Below are 17751 nucleotides of genomic sequence, written 5' to 3'. Positions count from 1 at the left end.
CTTTTCATGAAAGGTGCGAACCTTATTGCTCAATTAAACCGTTCCCGGAAGGCTCGGCATTCCTTCTTTTTAGTTGCAAGCAAGGTAGTCCCATCAGATAATTATTCATGGTAGCGAACAAACGTCCCCAGCTCTTTCTAATTCAATGCACACCGATTATTACTTCGCAGGCTAAGCGGCACTATGAGAATTCAGAAGAATGCCAGGCAAGAAAATGTGATATATTTGATGGGATACTAGTCCTGTACTAGTCTCCTTTTCCTTTCTAAAATTTTCCTTTTTTGTCCCGTAGCGCTTACATGAAGCCATAGAACCACTTGCTGTGGGTTTGCCCGGCGTTGAAGCCGACAAGAATTGGGCACCTAACGGCAGCGGGTCTTTCGCCCGACAACAGGCCCGACATACACCGCTAGGACACAAGGACCTCATCATCGTTCACTGCTCGACTTCGTAAGATCAGCGAACCTTTCCTCATTGATTAAGGCATCCTCATCTATCAATACATACCGTTTTATGCCCTGAGGCAATCAACATCGCACTAAAAAAAGCCATAGAATTCATCAGGATGAGAGATTTACTTCGGGCTGTCAAACAAATAAATAGGACAAATATCAAGATTTGCAAACTATATCCCATTCTTGTTATGTCTTCCATGCGCGACCACTTCAGTCTGTTTCACTCTATCATACCACAAGCAGTTAGCATGGTACCTTCAAAACAATTTGAAGAGATGGGAGCGGAAGTGCACCTCAGAGGGCTAAAAAAAAAATAAACGAGTTTTTTAAATGAAATGTCGACTCGTCTTCGTTAGCAGCAAAATTCACACAAAACAAAACCTCGATACATTTCTTTATTTCGTTCAACACTGCTTGAAGTGAAGAGTGTTGATACTTCTCAAGCCGTCGTGTGTTCGCCTCGACATTTTTTCTTATTCACACACCTGAAAAAGAACATAATTGCGCATAATATTTCTTACAATCAGAATAATGCCATAAAAAGACCACAAAACTAAACAGCATTGCTAAGTAGGACGACACCACTAACTACAACATTCGACCAAAAACAATAATGTGAGACTATTTCAGCATAATGTATACTGTGTCAACGTACTCTGCACACAGACGAGTAGAAAGCTAAAATCAATAACTTAGAGGTTAAGCAGCAGAGCGTGGAAAGCTGCAGCTGAAAAATCCAGCTCAGCATACATATTCTCTCTAAATGCCAAAACATTAATCAACTAATGGGCACTTGATCGCTCAGATCACTCGAAGAGCAGAAAACCTTCGCTTCTGTATTCAGGGTAATGTTTCAGGGCTCGTCACCTTACCAAACCTGGCCCGTTCTGTATCGTATTTGCTGATCGCCTGCTGTGTGCATCAAATGCATATATCATGTGTTAAAAGCCCTCTTTTAACCCTTTCTCTAACTTGCCTATAGTAGTTCCAGACACCGATCAATGCACCAGCAGAACCATCGGAACCAGTGCGAGCTTTTCAAAAAATCTCAGTGAGGCTAAGTTTGCAGCCAGTAGAAACCAAACATGTATTCAAAGGTACAAGCAAAAAATTCAGAAGCAAGCAATATGAAAAACCATAGCTGGAAGCAGGCAATCGCAAACAAAAGATACTGTAACGCGAGTGTCATACATCTTATTGATTATCACCAAACGTGTGCTTATATACCTGAAATAAACGACAGGGCTGCGGAGTTTGAAAGTGGCAAACACCTAAGTCAAAATCTCCAGTCATAATTGCAAACCGATTCCTGCAAGCTCTTGGTCCCCGAGTAGAATAAGAAGCCTTGTAATCATCTCTCGTCCCTTAGCACTCGTTCACTGACGCAAATTACTCAGCTCACAAAGCACACTATCTCTACGCTTAGTTGTACTCTGAAAGTTCCGTAAAGTCGCTTTGGTTGCTTACTTACATCGATACGCTCTTGGGCACGGCTCTCTGACGCACACGACTCCGGTTGGAACGCAACGCTGGAAACGACGACAGATGCGGCCCTGCATGGAAGATACAGCGATGAATACAGAAGTAGGAATCAAAAGAAAACATTCGACAGAAGTCTGTCTGGTTGGGAAATTTAATGTTAGGAGAAGGTAAGTGACGCCAACCAAGTAAAATACAGGAAAAACACGACGTTTCGGGACCGGCTCGGCCCCTTCTTCACGGTGTGACTACGGGCGAGCGCAGCTTGGCTTTTTAAGCCCCTGTGTGGAGGACCTGCGGGTCAATGGCCGCAGCCCATGGACGTAGGATGAGGGGAGAGTCCCCAGGGAACGATTAACATTCTCTCGTGTTTGCTGTATGTGCCACGACTCGAGTAGAAGCCTCCTGCGTGGGTTAGCTTCCGTTTCCAATACAATGGTGCTGTCGAAGTCAATTGGGTGGTCACACCCTTCACAGTGTTCGGCCACGGCGCTGCGTTGACGATTCATGTGACGGACGTCCGCTTTGTGTTGGTTCATCCTTTCCGCGAAGTTCTTCGTTTCCCCTATGTACGACGCCGGGCAGACGGAACACGGAATTTTGTACACGACGCCCTGGGCCTTTTCTCTGGGCTGCCGGTTTTTTGGGCGGGGGAGAAGGCGACCGATAGTGCTGGTCGGTTTGTGCGTTGTCAGCACCCCTTCTTTTCCGAGAATGCGACCGAGCGTCTCGCTCACGCCTCTCACGTAGGGGATGCAAACACGTTTCCGCTTCTGGCATGCGTCTGAGGAAATAATAGACCGGATTTAACCGACTCCAACTGAATGAAATATTTCTTGCCATAAGACTACAAAAATGAAAGTGGAATAAGCAACAGGCACCGGATGTGCAAAAAGGTGCCTAAATCCTACAAAACATTTTATTACGCGAGTAAATCTTTTACAAAACATAAATAAGGACTCCAAGTGATCTTACTTATTATGAGGAAGTATTCGCAGTATCAGGTCTGGTGACAAAAATTAGTAGGAATTTATGGGGACGGAATCCATATAAAGTGCCCAAGTCCAGGTGTTGAGTAGAAATGACAACGACATGCATCAAGAAAAAAAAGGCACAGGAAGAACTGACCCACAAAACGCATATTGTTCGCTTACGCGTATTAAGTTTCCTTACTTGATAGTCAGTATGAATGCCGTCTTTATAGCGTTACAAAAAACAAAAAGAAATCATCTGCCGTGGAGCCGCCTGTGATCGTTCCAGAAATGATCACTCCTTTTCTTATTGGGTGACAGCAAATTTTTGCCTGTGGCCCTGCAAGTTCCCGATGTTAACTCTCGATAGTCTGTTCAAGTGAGTGAAAAATTTAGGACCTGTAGGGCACTTAACAATGGTTTATGCGGAGTCGCTCTGCAGGCAATAAAACCCGCGGTGCACTTATGAAGAAACTGTAGCGTCGGTATTTCCGCTATAATTCTTTCAATACGGCAGGATTTAATCTGTTGTAGCTTTTTTGAGGAAAAACTCTTTCCACCTGTCTTCTAAAGCTGTCAGCAGTCTGGCGCTGGACTCCGCTGTGAACCCTCTAGTTGCCGGCGGCGCTTTCAGAGAAATTTGGTATCACTCACCCCATGCGCGCACATAATGAAACAAACATCCATTACTCTCTTACATAAAGGTGCTGGCAAATACCCATGGCATACATACATGAGGCTACAACTGGTGTCTGTGAGAGACATAATGGCTGAGTCTTGAATTTGACACTAACGCGATGGCCTCTGGATGCGACCATTAATGCACCTGCAAGGCGATCGTGCACAGAATAAGTCTTTCTGGCAGCGAAAGGTTCAACCAACGCCAGGGGAGATGTGTGCTTAGAAATTGGCAGCTACATTTCTCTATGTTGTATTTTGGATGGAGAATAGAGGTAAAATATATGCGTAAAATGAAATCAGGGACAGGATTAATGTTGGGAAACTACCAATATTAGGGTTTCGTTTTTCTTCAAACTTGTGATGGCAGCTGTCCGCTAGGGAGAACTAACCACGTGGTTATTACCTGCTTGCGTGTATTTCTCCTGTTCAGTACGCTCTGCATTTGTTCAGATTCGAAAGGAGTACAATACTTATGATGAGTTGGGTAGGTCTACATATTACAAGCAATAAGGCCTGCAATACAAACTCCATTTTTTTCTTTATAAGTGATTAGAGTTAAGCCCACTTACAGCGGTCGCAGTTATCATGACTGCTCGTTTATTACGAATTAGGGCGGTGCTACCGTCGAAATACGCTTTACGGCAATCAGACTGCGTATCAGATGCAATGAAAAACCGTGGAGGCGCAACTCTGCTATTAAGAAAAAGGAGGTGCCGTAAACTCGGCACCGCAGCAGAAAACCTCTCGCTTCCGCTAAGCGCGTAGATGAAAGAGAGCATCTGAGCGCGCTTTTTTCCAAAGAAATGATGTGGGATCCAAAAACGCGAAAAAAAAGGGGCGATACATTGTCGACAAAAAGCCACAGGTTTTCCAAAGTCTTCCATTGAAAACGCTTGCCCTTAAAGCCGGCACAGGTACTAGCCAAAGCCAGGGCAAGGTTTAGTGTTGACATCCTACTGGGCACCAGGAGATAAGTTTTCGCACGATAAACTCCCAACAAAAAGGTCTGGGTAACGCGCGGCGTTTCGTTTTCATTCGACCAGCGTGCAACCAGTCAAAAGTTCCAATGGCGGGGTTGGTATTGCGCGTGATTTGCTCGCTGTGTGCCTTGAGTTGGAACCGGACATGGCAGAAAGATACGAGCTCAAACTCGTACTTCATGACTGTACAACGCTCCACATGTTGTCTTATCTGTCTGTGGTGACGACGTTCTTTTACCCTCCAGGTGCAAAGTGAAAGATCCAGCCCCATGTCCTGGGCGTCCCTTAAGCGCTCAAAAGTCCTAAAGTCGGTGCATCATCCAGCTCATGCTGATAGCAATTCACACAGGAGGTGGTGATGCTCCCGTTCGTGTCGACTTTTTCGCTGCTTTAGAAATGATTAAGGCCATGTGAATTGGATTGACAGCTGAATGCATCTGCAATTTCTTCCTTAAGGCATGCTTTATGGGCCAAGGAACAACTGAGAACACTGAACACCTGCGTGATTAGACGCATGAAGATTAGTAGCAGTTCCTTGCTGATACACCGATGTCCAGACGTGAGCTCACCTGAGGTGACTTTTTTGGTAAGGATTACGACGCGGGCGTCAAAAAGATGACGCACCGCAGAAGCCATTGAGCGCGAACTACGGGCGCTGCCAGATCGCCTAGAATATGCTCAAAATATCGAGAATGCCGACTTGTCACTAGTTGCTGCCTAGTGACAAATTAAACTAAAATTAAAACAGCTAGACTATTGGCAATTAAGCTCTGAGCGAAGGGTTGTAAAGCGCCATGATATGGCCTCTTCGAAAGAAGCTTACGGGCAGAAAGAAGTTCTCTAAAATTTCGTATTTCTTGCGTTTTATTCGGATGTACACATAACACAAATTTTGAACACAACAAAAGTAATCCGCGGGTCCTTTAGGTTTATTTCAAGAGGGATTTAATGTGTAAGAAAGATTTTGCAGCGAAAGCTATAACAGCTGTGGTACGGCCAAATAGGCCTGCATTCAACTTTAGAATTCACAGCGTCAGCCGTAAAACCCCAATTATACTTACCGAAATTAAATAATTTTTTCCCATTTAATTCAACTTGATGGTCGTCCACCTAGGAACTGTGAAATATGACAAGAGGAATAAAAAAAATTTACTTACGCCGCACCTGCGTCTACCACCAGGCTGTGGAAATTCTTCCCCGAGTCCTTGGGCGTCCGCCAGCACCGCTGTAAACGCATTATAGTCACTTGATATTAGGCTGCATTTACTGAACATGCAACTTTTTTTCAAAGCCATTATCGCACTGACAATACGATCAGTGGATCTGTTTTCCCACTGCTTTATTGCGTTGCGTTTGGCGCACGATAGCCATAGTTGGTTATGCGCCATAAAACACCATATAACTAACTAAGCTTTATTGCGAGGGGGCACGCACTTTTTTCTTTTGGTTTTAAAGCTGGCGACGAATTTCCGGCGAAAAAATGCTTCTGCTCCTTCACGCTTTCAGGCTAAAACAGTATCAAGCCTGCTGTTAGGACGAATTTTACTGTTTCGCCTTACTGAAGTTTTTCACTTATAAAATAGATTTTTTAAAGTTTATTTTATGTGTTGCCTAACCGCATCGGTGGTCTCTTGTGCATGATGCGTTTTCTTTTTCGTTCAGTTTGGTTGCTTCCGTGGCAGGCCACGTAGCTTTGTTAATTGCTGATAGAAATTGGCAGTTAGTATGAAACACCGTTCATAGACTTAGTACTTCCTTTTTTATGCCGTTTTCCTGCATACGGTGCTGTTATCGTACTGGACAGTGCTGAGGCTGAAGTCTCTCTATCGGCTTTTTGTGGCGATATCTGTCTCTCGCAAATCATTCACGATTTTTAACGCCTTTTCTTGTAACCTTTCTAAATTGCCGTGAACTCGCTGTGCGGTTCTCATCAGAGGTCGCATTTTATGTGTAGCTCGTGTTTCAAGTGCTCCTAATTGCTTCTAAAAAGCGTGTACACCTCACGGATCCTGCTGGCGTTCCTGTGTACAACATGAACCAGGAAAGAAGAGCGCATAATAGCTAATGAATGAAATTATCCCTTGCTTTTTTGTACCTTCGCCTTGTTGTACCTGGGCATTTTGCTTATGCACTGCTATCGGCAGAACATAAAGGAGCAATATTCTGGGATAGCTCAACTTGCAGCACAGTTTCCAATGCGACGCAGAGATGACAGCTAGCACACAGAGAGGATCTGCGCTACTTCCAACTCTAGTCTCTTTTTCTAATTTGCTTTTTATCGCATTGCGATCAACATGTTCACGTGTGATAGCACAAGAGCGAAAGCAATAATACGCAAAAGAGGCGATACCAAATCCTTGAAGCTCTCTTGGCTTTTTGCCAGAGCAATAAGCTTGTACGGAAACCTACACAAAATTTACTGCATAACAAAGTCGGGGCATCACACAGACACACAAGCTGCTCCCCCATTTTCGATTAGATGCGCTTCCAAAAATTCATGCAGTATTCAATTCTAACTTCTACTCACTATCTCGCTTTATTTAAGGGCTGGCTAGGGGATGAGCGTGCAAAGTCATTCCTGCTTACTTCAAGATTGATAGGTCGGGTTCTCTCGCCCTGTCAAGACATAATAGCAGAGACACAGCGGCGTATGTCTCTGCTTATGTCAGCGTCATTTCGCATAAAACATCGAGGGCACCAGAGCAACTCCTACTGGAGAAGAATTTTCCGCAGCTAATACGCTGCATATGCGAAAATATCGACGTATACATAAAATAACACCTACCTGGCCTTGATCATTTTACTTTCGGCGAGTTTTCAAAGTTTTAAAGCGCTCGGTACAGGCAAAGTATCACATCATGCTTGCCAGTATTCAAAGTAGCCACTACTTTTAGGTTCTTCACGGACTATGGGGAACGTTAGCCAAAGGATGATGTGTTGTGCGATAAAACCCGCCTGCACACTGTCGCAAAATTTTGTAATAAAAAGCTGCCTCCGTAGTGAAAGCGCATGAGTTCCGCAATACAGGTTCAAGACAATGATTCGTAATCCATACTTTCACCGTTTGCAAATGGGTTAAATCATACTTGTGGCGCCGATGTGCTTGAAAGCTTGGGTCATACTTCTACAAGTTTCGTGGAGCCGCAGCGGGACAAAGGAAAGCTTTACTAAACACGACACAGGTGCTAATAGCAACTGGCCCACTTCGAAAACGGAAAACATGTGCCAAATTTGAGCGCTAAAAAAAACAGATTTTGTGCTCTAATATAGCGACCGATTTCCACACCAGCGTGTGTCTTGTTCTTTGATTTTGAATGACGGATCCGTAGTGCTCGCGAAACGTCATTTTTTCCGGCGGTTAGTGACCTGTGAACTTCGTTAACCTTGATTCCTGACCAGATGGTGTGCCGTCAAACTACTGACTACATTAAGGGTTCCTTTCCGTTTTCCCGTTGCCTTTGCTAACCTTGTAGAAAACATGGGTGTGGCGTCATACGTACGAGGTATGTGTGCGTTCAGGGCTATGTGCAAGCATCCTTTAGGGAGCATTACATCCGCTAACCTCACACGTAAGCAGCAGTGGTTTTGGAAACATTTCCTCGTAACTTCAACGGAAACTAAACAATTGTTTCTATACTATTCATTGTTGCCGTCAGGATCGGCCTATATCTTACATCGGCATATACGCTATATTATTGCACTAGACCGGGAAGATGTCTTAACAGAACTTGAAAGAATCGGACAAAATTATGCAAGCCTCATTTGCGAGCTGGAAGCCATTTTCTTTCTAAAGATTGAGTAGTTTCATGCTTCACATAATTTTTGTCCAGAGTACGGGCACTTAACCATTGCAAATGCGAGCATTCGGGCAGCACTTACCTGCGGACAGCAGGATCACAGCTAGCAGTAAAGCAACGTTCTTCATGGCTTGCTCTCTGTCACCAAACAACTGGAAAAGCACGGCGCGATTCGAGGAGCTTTTATCCCACGCACCGAATGTCGCCACATCCTATCTACCACGCCAGCGGCAACGCCTACACAGCCACACGTGCCCCAAACAAGACATGCAGATAAGCACAACGTGCAGATGTTGGGATGTTTCGACTGTCTCCTTTTTTTTTAGTTGCACATACGTACACTCGCGGGTAAAAAAGATTAGCACAGATGACGGAACACCGGAGCGCCGGAATGGCAACGCGTGGCGCTTTGGGTGGCGAAGAGGCTGATAACGAGAGTGTCGGGCCGTTCCCATTCTACAGTATTAGGGGGGTTCAGCGGACTGTCACGGACCAGAAAAATTGCTGGCTAAAAGCAGCGCTATCATCTATTGTTCCCGCGAGTTTCTTTTGACAAACCATCGTAGGCATAAAAAAACAAAAAAAAAAATAAGCCATCTTAGCTCATGATAACCGAGCCAAAATAAATGCCGCATGCGCAGTCACGTAGGGTCGGCACTTCGGCGCTCGGGCGGTGCACGCTTGATAAAGCTTACTTCCTTGCGTCCCCCCCTTGGCTCCAGACATGGAAAAGGTCCGATAGGCAGGTCTGCGAACCGGAGCGTCGCGTGGTGAGATATACCAATTCTGATCGCCAGTGATCTGTGCTAATATTTTTTGCACACGACTGTACCACGAGGAAAGCGCCAAAACGCAGTTCATCGTTTTTTCCGTGGTAATGGCCTCACTTACTAAGAAATGTATACGCGTGTAATGGTATCGCCCGTGTATTGACATACCGTGGCACTGAACCCCTCGACTGCAATAGATGCACTGCAGTTGTAAAGCGGCCTCAAACAAGGTCTGCTTCGAAGTGTAGCTACGCCGCCCCAAATGTTGCGGCCCGGTTGCACCTTTAAACGGGGACTGTGCTTTTCCTTCTTTTTATAACCCAACCCCTTTGTCAAGCATATTTGCACGCACGACACGATAAACTTTTTGTTTTCTTTTTTTTTTCAGCCGCCTAGGTGGCTCAGTTTTTATGGCACATGGCTGCTGACCAGAAAGACACGGGTTAAATTCCGGCATCAGCGGGCATAATTCTAGATGCCCGTGTACTGTACGTTGTCAATGCACGCTATAGAAGCTCAGGCGGTCGAAATTTCCGGAGCCCTTCACTACGGCATCCCTCATAGACTGAGTCGCTTTTGGACGGTAACTACACATAAACCAAACCATTCTATTCGTCCAATTTTTTTGCACCAACAACATTGCCTTACCTTGCGGTCCTCCGTGTTTCTTGGGATGCTGATTCTGGCATAAGTACCACGGGAGGCATTATGAATACTTTCGTGAAACGAATTGCCCTAAATTTAGTTTTGCATATGTTTGAGAACAGAAGAGCACATTTTCCGAAGCACCCGCATCTTATTTCCCTGCAATCAAGTGCAAATCACAAAAAAAACATAGCATTGTATTCCCCTGTCTGGCTAGCGATGGAGTATAACTATGTCGGAGTTTCCTTCTGCAGCCACACTACTGATGGTCCGTCGACGTGTACTGCGACTATATGACTGCAATACGCAGAGAGCAGCATTCTTGCTAATGGAAATCTGGTCGCTGTAGAGATAGTCCCATTTGGACAGCTACTTAGTGATCCTCCAGATGCTACATGCCAAAATCTGTGGCCTCATGCCTGTGGCTGATCATGTCTCCTACTCCTTTGCTAAGAGCGCTATCCTTCGGCACGTGTCACTCACTTAGAAGCATTGGTAGGTTTGACACGTTAACCCAGTACATTTTCTAACCTATGTGGTATGAATGGTGCTGGGCGTTGTCGATGTGTGATTTGAAAGGACGACTTTGGATTTTTTTCACCGCGTTAGAAGCAAATGTCTGGTGGCAGTGCCCGCTGTATGGCCGGACGTATCGGTCCGAAAACTACTACCGCATTTAATTGGTGAGAAAATGGTTCTGACGGGGAATTTTAATCGCGCCATGGCATGTTTGGCCAACTCAACGTTGGGTCAGCAACCTATTCGTCGAGCAGTTCACCCTAGGGAAGTGCATTCATAGGGACTCCATATTTCTATTAGTGACGTTCAGAGGATGTTCAGCCGTAGGGCTTGCTTTTCTTATGCGTCAACTCTCCTAGCGGTGCGCTTCACACGAAAATATTCTTCGGTTGTAATTTAGGACGTCTACTAACTTGCATTTTGCTTACTGGTTCGCTATCTAACCAGAGGATAGGTTTTCCGCATGCATTCCAAATGTTTCATATGTAACTGATTGTAAGCTCGTTCTCCGTAAGAAAATGGTACGCAGCTATATGCCGAAAGACGTACAACTGTCTTGGACACAGGTATGGGTTTGATTTTAGTTACGGCAGAGTGGGGCAAAACGCGACACAAGTTTTCGTATCATCGCCATTTTTGACATTTCTTAAGTAGCTACTATTAACTATAAAGTTGTTATATAGTACCATTGTGTGGTTGGGAGCGAAAGGAGCGTTGAAGACGTTTACGGCGACGCCATAAACGGAGAAGGTGAGGATCTGGGTCTTGGATTGGGTAACGAGAGCGAACTCGACGGGTACTGGACGTGAGCGCTGCAGAGATGCGCGACGTCCAGTCGTCGTAGGATTGAAAGGAGTCGGAGGCGAGATTAGTGCGAAAAGCATGCCAGTCAGTGTGAATAATCGGATGACAGCGAGGGATGTGGGAGAGAGAGGTGGTGATATGGATGAGAAAGTGGTCACTTAGAAGAGTTTCGGCTGTCACCTGCCAGTGAAAGGAAAGTGAACCCCGAGAGAAAGTTAGGTCGGGTGTCGTAGGGCGTTGTGAGGCAGTGCCCGCTCGAGTAGGAGAGCCAGGAGTATTAAGAAGGGTGAGGTGGCGTTCCTGGGCCAGACAATGGAGGAGGCGGCCGGGTTTGAGGGTTTGTGGGTAGCCCCAGAGTGTGTGAGGGGCATTAAAGTCACCACCAAAGAGGATATGGGAGGTAGAAGAAAGAGAGTGAAGGAATTTGCCCAGAGCAGAGAATAAAGAGGAAGTGACAGGGGGGTTGTAAAAAGACAAAAGGACGAGTGAGATGCGGGAAGAAGGGTGGTAATAAACCACGCCAACTAAATATTTAAGGAGGGTGGAGGGGATGTCAATTTGCTCTACGAGCACGTCACTGCGTACATAAATAGACGCAAGTGGTGTGGCCGTAGTGGCATGGTAGGCGCGGTAGCCTGGGACATTGCGGGCCGTCCGAGTCTCCTGGAGAAGGAGAAAATGAGGTAGGGAGCGGCGGGTGAGTAGATACTGGTGGAGGGGGGTCTTATTGTGGCAAAGATTTCGGCAGTTCCACTGCACAATCTCGAGGTCCTCGCCAAACGCCATTATGATAGTGGAGAGGAACGCGATGGTACGCGTTCCTTCTTTTTTGCCGGGGGCAGTGACTCATGGACGGATTGGAGCATAGATGCGAAGGATTCCAATTGCTTTGATTGTGCTTGGAGGGTGGTAAGGATCTGGAGAACCGAAGTTTCCAGCTGAACCAAGCGAGTGTGATGTGCCTGTGTGGTGGTTTCTACAAGGTCAGCCAAAGGGGCGACCTGGGCGCTGGAGGAAGGAGTGGTGAACGTGGCAAGGTGCTCATTTAGCTTGCTAAGCTGGGAGGTAAGAGAGGAGGTGGTTGTCTGGAGAGTTTGAGTCAAGGCATGTATCTGCTGTTGTAGATCGTGGGAAATGCGCTGCTGCTCTCGCTGCTGGCGTTCCAGCATTGCGAGCCGGAGGTCGAAGGAGCGGTTCTCGTCAGTCAAGGATGGAGAGGGTGGTGTAGTGGAAGAGAGGGACGCTGGCACCGAGGATCCTTTAACTATGGCGGCGTAGGAGCCTGGTGGTGACGTGATCGGAGATGATGGAGATTCATGATTAGAGGAGGAGGAGGAGGAGGCGGGGGAGGGGGGAGGGTTGGTGGGTTGAGTGGCCCGGCGCAAAGCTAGGCGTCGGAGGTATGCAGCTTTAGCACACTCGCGTTGCTTAGCAAGGATGAAGGGGCAAGTGGGGTCGAGGGAGGGGTGGGTGTTCACCTGGCAATGAACGCACCAGGGCTGGGCACACACATGAGCGGAAGGGTCAGCGGGTAGAGGAGCAGCACAGCGACGGCACTTGGCCGGAACGCTCTGCTGGGGGCATTGGTGGGCGCGATGGCCTAGAGTGAGACAACGGGTGCAGGTGGGAGGCTTAGGTTTATGAGGACGGCACCGGAAGGCAACGCGTTTGAAATAAACAAAGTGGGGGATGACGGTGCCAGCGAACGTTATGAGCACTGATTGAGTGGATCCCATCATGCGAGCAGCGAGAATATCTGTTTTGAAAGATTCCAGGTCATGCATGAGGTCATCAGGAGTGAAGTGGCCCCCGACGTTATGGATGACGCCGAGGCATGAGATGGGAGGATGGGGGGTGTAAGTTTTGATGGTGACAGGCTTACCATGAAGCTGAAGATGCGTGACAGAGAGTAGGAGGTGGGCGGTGAGAGGAGAATGAGTCTTTAGAAACACAAGGCTTTGGGCTGGCTTGGCCTGAAGGGTGATGTCGGCACTGGTCTTGGAGGAAAGTTGTGCAGCGGAGGCGACTGCGGCGAGTACATCATAGAGAGGTAGCTTGGGGGTGAGGGTTCCAGGGGGAAGCTGGATGGCAACTGTGATGAGCTCGGCGCGGGGTCGGGCTGCGGTGGCAGGCTTACGGTTGGCACCGATGGTGGTCCAGCCAATTTCCTGGGAAGGAGTGTCGTCTGCCGGGGACGTCGTAAGGTCCATGTCTGCGTCCTCAGCCGGAGTCTCAGTGTGCGACGCGGGTGCCGGGCTGGAGGTCTTGGTGTCAGTGGGACCTTTGGCTGGAGGTGCAGCGGCTCCAGCGGCGGCGACGAACGCAGCCGGCTGCGACGCGTCTATGGCCCCGAAGCTCTTGGCGTCCCTTGTAGCGTGGAGTTGGTTTGGTGTGGACGCTGCGCCGACGACGAACGCTGCCGGCTGCGCCGCGGCCGTTGATCCGGTGCTCCCAGCGTCGCTCAAAGCGTGCAGTGCAGCAGGAATGTGCTCGGTTGCGTGGGCGGCGTTGAACGTACCCGTTTGAGAGACGGCTGTCGACGTGGTTGGAACAGGCCCCGCGGTGGCGGCATCGGTGGGTCTGGGCTGCAGGGGCTTGGTCAGACGCTGCATTGCGGCGGTGGAGGCGCGGCGCGTTAGGTTTAGCGAGGCGCCGCGCCGCTTCACAGTTTTGGAGACGCTTGGAGGGCCAGTTCGGCAGCGGGCCGTGATGCCGATGGTTCCCACGTGCTTCGGGAGCCTTCCTGAAGCGATGGAGTGTAAATCCAGGGGCGGGCGAGGCCCTGGACCAGGCCAGGGGCAGGTTAAAGCAGAGGTTAGCGCAGAGCGCATGCCCTCCAGTCATTTTCCCTCCTTCCCTCTCTCCAAGAGTATACAGTCTATTCGGACTCACAAGCCGCTATACACCACATACAGAAACGCACCCTGACCCCTTCTCTCCAACAGGAGGTCGAACGAGCGGTCTCCGCACTGCAGCCTTCCATCGTTTTCCTCCGCTGGGTCCCTGGGCATTCAGGGATTGACGGCAATGAGCTGGCCCATCAGCTCGCCCGCGACACACTTTTCCGGGCACCGTTGATCCCCTGGCCCAAGCCCTCGGAGGACGGTGGGAGACTCACCCTTCGCCGCACCATAAAAGAGGTCTACCTTGAGCTCCGCCTCGACAAACGCCTTTACCCTCCCCCTCATCCATCACTCACGGTGCCGGAGTCTCGCCTTCTTCGGCACATTCAGATGAATGCAGTTATCACCCCGTCCCGCCTCTTCCTCTATCGCTATCGATCGGACCCTTCCTGTCCCAACTGCCCCTGTATCTATGCGGACCTGGCCCATTGCCTATTCTATTGCCCGGCTGCTCAGCAGTCGGGTTCCTTCCCCCCACCCTCTCTATCCATCACCACCTGGCTCGACTGGCTTGGCGCTGAAGGGGAAGAAGAACAGCGGCTTCTGGTCGCCCAGGCGGTCGAAATGCTCGGCCTGTAAATTATGGTCGATTAAAAGTCTTTTACTACTACTACTACTACTATAGTACCATGCGCATATTCTGCTGAGCAGATATAAGGCGCTTAGGTGAGATGGAACGCAGTAAAAAGTATTGCAATATTAAAAAGTTCGAAACGCCGCATTTGGACCGCAACTGTTTGCGCATGGCACGAAATGAGGCGCCTTCATAATTCAAACTAGTATGCAGTACTGCAGCAAGGGCACACGGGGTTGCCTCCTTGGAGACCAACGCCATCATTCTGAGGCTATCGGCTTGACAAACACGAGATTCAGACTGAACTTTTCACTCTTTCGTTTAAAGACCTGCAAGAGACTACGCAGTTGTACCGCTTTGCTTTCCTTGTAGATTGGTTACATGATTCTGACAGACGCATGCCTTTCTAACCTTTTTCTCTTTTACTACCAGTGATTTCTCACTTTCGATTCCTCTCTGTGGAATGGACACGGAATTTGGCTCGATTTACACTACATGAACGCGAGGATTCGGACCTGACTGTAGGCGAATAGAGCTTGCTCTGTTATTAGAATGTCTTGTGCACGGAAGCTTTCATGCTCAGCACAAGGAGTGCTCCGTTTACGTTACAAAGAAACCTAGTGTACTTCCTGTTATTTAAATTCCGCCTCTTTCTTTATCGTTCTCTCGTAGGCGTCTCTAGGGATACTGAAACGCTTGCTGCCTCTAGGGATACTGAAACGCTTGCTAATACTCGGCAGTGGTTTCTTCCTGCCTTCGTAGCGCCATTGAACAATCAGTCTTAATAAATTTTGCGCTCAGGCCACACTAAAGACCGATTAAACAAGGGTAAAGCTTTGTAGTAACCATTTGAAGTAGCACCCTCATTATAGGCCATACAGCACACCGCGATGTCGCGTTTTCGTGTCTTTGTAGTTTCATGCTGAAATAATTATTACCATCTCCGAACATTTAATGCAAACATTCCTGAACTTTTAAGAGATAGGGCCAATAGCCAGCTGTAATAAATAAACAGTTACGTATTGGCGGACACGCGCTGGGTTGAGCTGCAAAGATTTGGAAAATGACGCATAGAGAATTTTGCAATTTTTACACCGCTTTTGAGTTCACAAAGGCTCACTGAGGAATGTTTTTCTGGGCTCAAAAGTTGCTATTAATATCAGTATTAGGTTCAGCTGTAGAGAAAATGTTTTGGATAATCGCAGGTAGATAATCGGTGAATATCTTTGCACAATAAAAAGTTATAATGCATTAAAAAAAATAATCACGTTTTTCCCCGTGTCATGCCTTATTCTCCGCTAGCACTCTTTTTCCTGCAAAGCAGGGTATCGGACCGAAATTTTTTACTGTTTGGTACGGGTTCGGGTTCACGGCTTCCGAGTTTAGTTCCAGGTTGCACCCAAGAGCGACATTACGTCTGGTTTGAACCAGTTTGAACTGGTTCAAATTTGTTCGGAATCAAAAAATATTTGAACATAGATGTGTTTCTAATCAAACCTGTCAATCCTTTTTATTCATTCTGTGTGGCCTTGGTATGCAATAAAATAGTTCGTTTTTTTCGAGCTCCTTCGATTTGAAGAAATCGAATCTGTCTGTGGCAAAAACTGTGGCAAAAAGTATGCGAATTGATGGTGAGTGCTTACTGGCTGCGCTTGTATGCGTGCTGGTCAGTAATTATTCCATTTTTTATCTTACACCTCGTAATAACACTTGATAGTTTGACAACGAGAAGCGCGTGGTAATCAAGTGGCTTGTTACTTCACATGCGGTCAAAGCGACCACTTCCGCTGAGCAGAATGAGAAATTTACTGGCTGGGACGGTTTAAGAAGCGAGCTTTGTAAAACGTTTTCGCCTTGCATAGCGGCTTACTTCTTTAGAGGTTACTGTTTAGCATGTGATGTGGGCTTACTGCAGGCCACTTCCGTAGCGAACACACCATATTAATTCTGAAAAAAAGCAGATACGAACCCGTTGTGCACTGTCAAACCCTGCCGTCCGATATCATCTCGCAATGAGACTTGAACGCACCAGCAACCTCAACGAGGCCTCACTGGAAACACCATTTCAAAGTGAGTTCAGTGTATGTGTATTGAATCTGGCGCACAAACCTTTTTTTACACACCATTTTCACACCACGTGTACACCTTATCTTCTTGGCTTCGAGCCAAAGGGATGTTTGTGCCGTAGTCAGGGATTGCCGTTGGTGTGAGCAACGAGTCAGTACAGATTATTGCTTTCTGTTGTGCTGTAATGTGTCTCTTTCAGGATATATATGGTTGAGCAGACTCTTGATATCACTGAGGGAGGGGGCATTGAGATCACTCTTTATGCTATAAGATTTCTGCCTTCTGGGGAAGGATCTAGGACTCCCTGTGAGGGAATCATTTTTGAGTTAACGGGGCTGGAAAAGCTCAATGAGGGACCGGCACGCAGAACTCCGTGTATTCAAGGAAGGCTGTGTTCTCTGAACAGTGCATTTCGGTGCGATGGCTATATGGAGCGCAATATCGACTGGCTGCCCTTTCTCAACGTGCGTGGCTCCCTAAGACTGATGTTTCGGCACCATGATGGCATAAAAATGTGCGACATTATCTCAGAATGCGAGCCCGTAAAATAAGGCAAGCGTAATGCGCGTTAGCGGAAGCGCAAGTTTTATGTTTCCATGCTTCTCGCGAGCGCGCGTCCCATGTGTTTGTTTTCATTCTCGCGCGAGCGCACGTAAAGTTGGAGTTATTAGATTGCTTGTACGAAGGCGTACGACAAATAAAGGTTCAGTTTTTATTGCTACCTGAGTACGGCAATTTTGCCAATATATTACAAATGGATACGAGGCTGCAGACCCCCCAGGTTAGGAACGCTCGACCGGCCCGGTGGTAGTCGGCGGCATTGGAGAGTGTTTTCTAACAACGAGCGCGTCACGGGACAAATATTAAAAGCGACAAGAAATGCCCTACGAGACAAACAAGTTTTTTAAAGACAAAAAAAAAACGTGGAGTTGTGCTCAGTTCTTGCTCAGTTCCGATAGACACTCACGTGGAGGTGGCGTTTTCCTGCTAATTCACTCGAGTCTTCGCTGTTGTGCTCGGCCGGAACTTATAGCTGCGAAGAATCTGTTTGGCGGAATCTACATTTAGAGAACGGGCAGCTGCTTACACTTGGCTGTTTCTATCGT

The 17751-nt window shown here is 47.5% G+C and overlaps 1 protein-coding gene across 1 annotated transcript; it reads right to left on the bottom strand.

Moving 5' to 3' along the window:
* Positions 1-836: 836 nt before the first annotated feature.
* LOC149359581 (uncharacterized) lies at positions 837-8797 on the bottom strand. The gene is made up of 4 exons (XM_089571743.1): positions 8446-8797; positions 5724-5791; positions 1927-2008; positions 837-940 (listed from the first exon to the last, which is right to left on the bottom strand). Exons 1-4 carry the CDS (start codon positions 8489-8491, stop codon positions 933-935), a joined length of 204 nt encoding a protein of 67 aa, XP_089427869.1. The 5' UTR covers positions 8492-8797; the 3' UTR covers positions 837-932.
* Between the last annotated feature and the right edge of the window lie 8954 nt (positions 8798-17751).

The sequence above is a fragment of the Amblyomma mixtum genome, chromosome 2 (assembly GCF_055824585.1).
Source record: "Amblyomma mixtum isolate Tamu chromosome 2, ASM5582458v1, whole genome shotgun sequence".
Lineage (NCBI taxonomy): Eukaryota > Metazoa > Arthropoda > Arachnida > Ixodida > Ixodidae > Amblyomma > Amblyomma mixtum.
The sequence above is the reverse complement of the archived record's forward strand: the minus strand, read 5'-3'. Positions and strand labels throughout refer to the sequence as shown.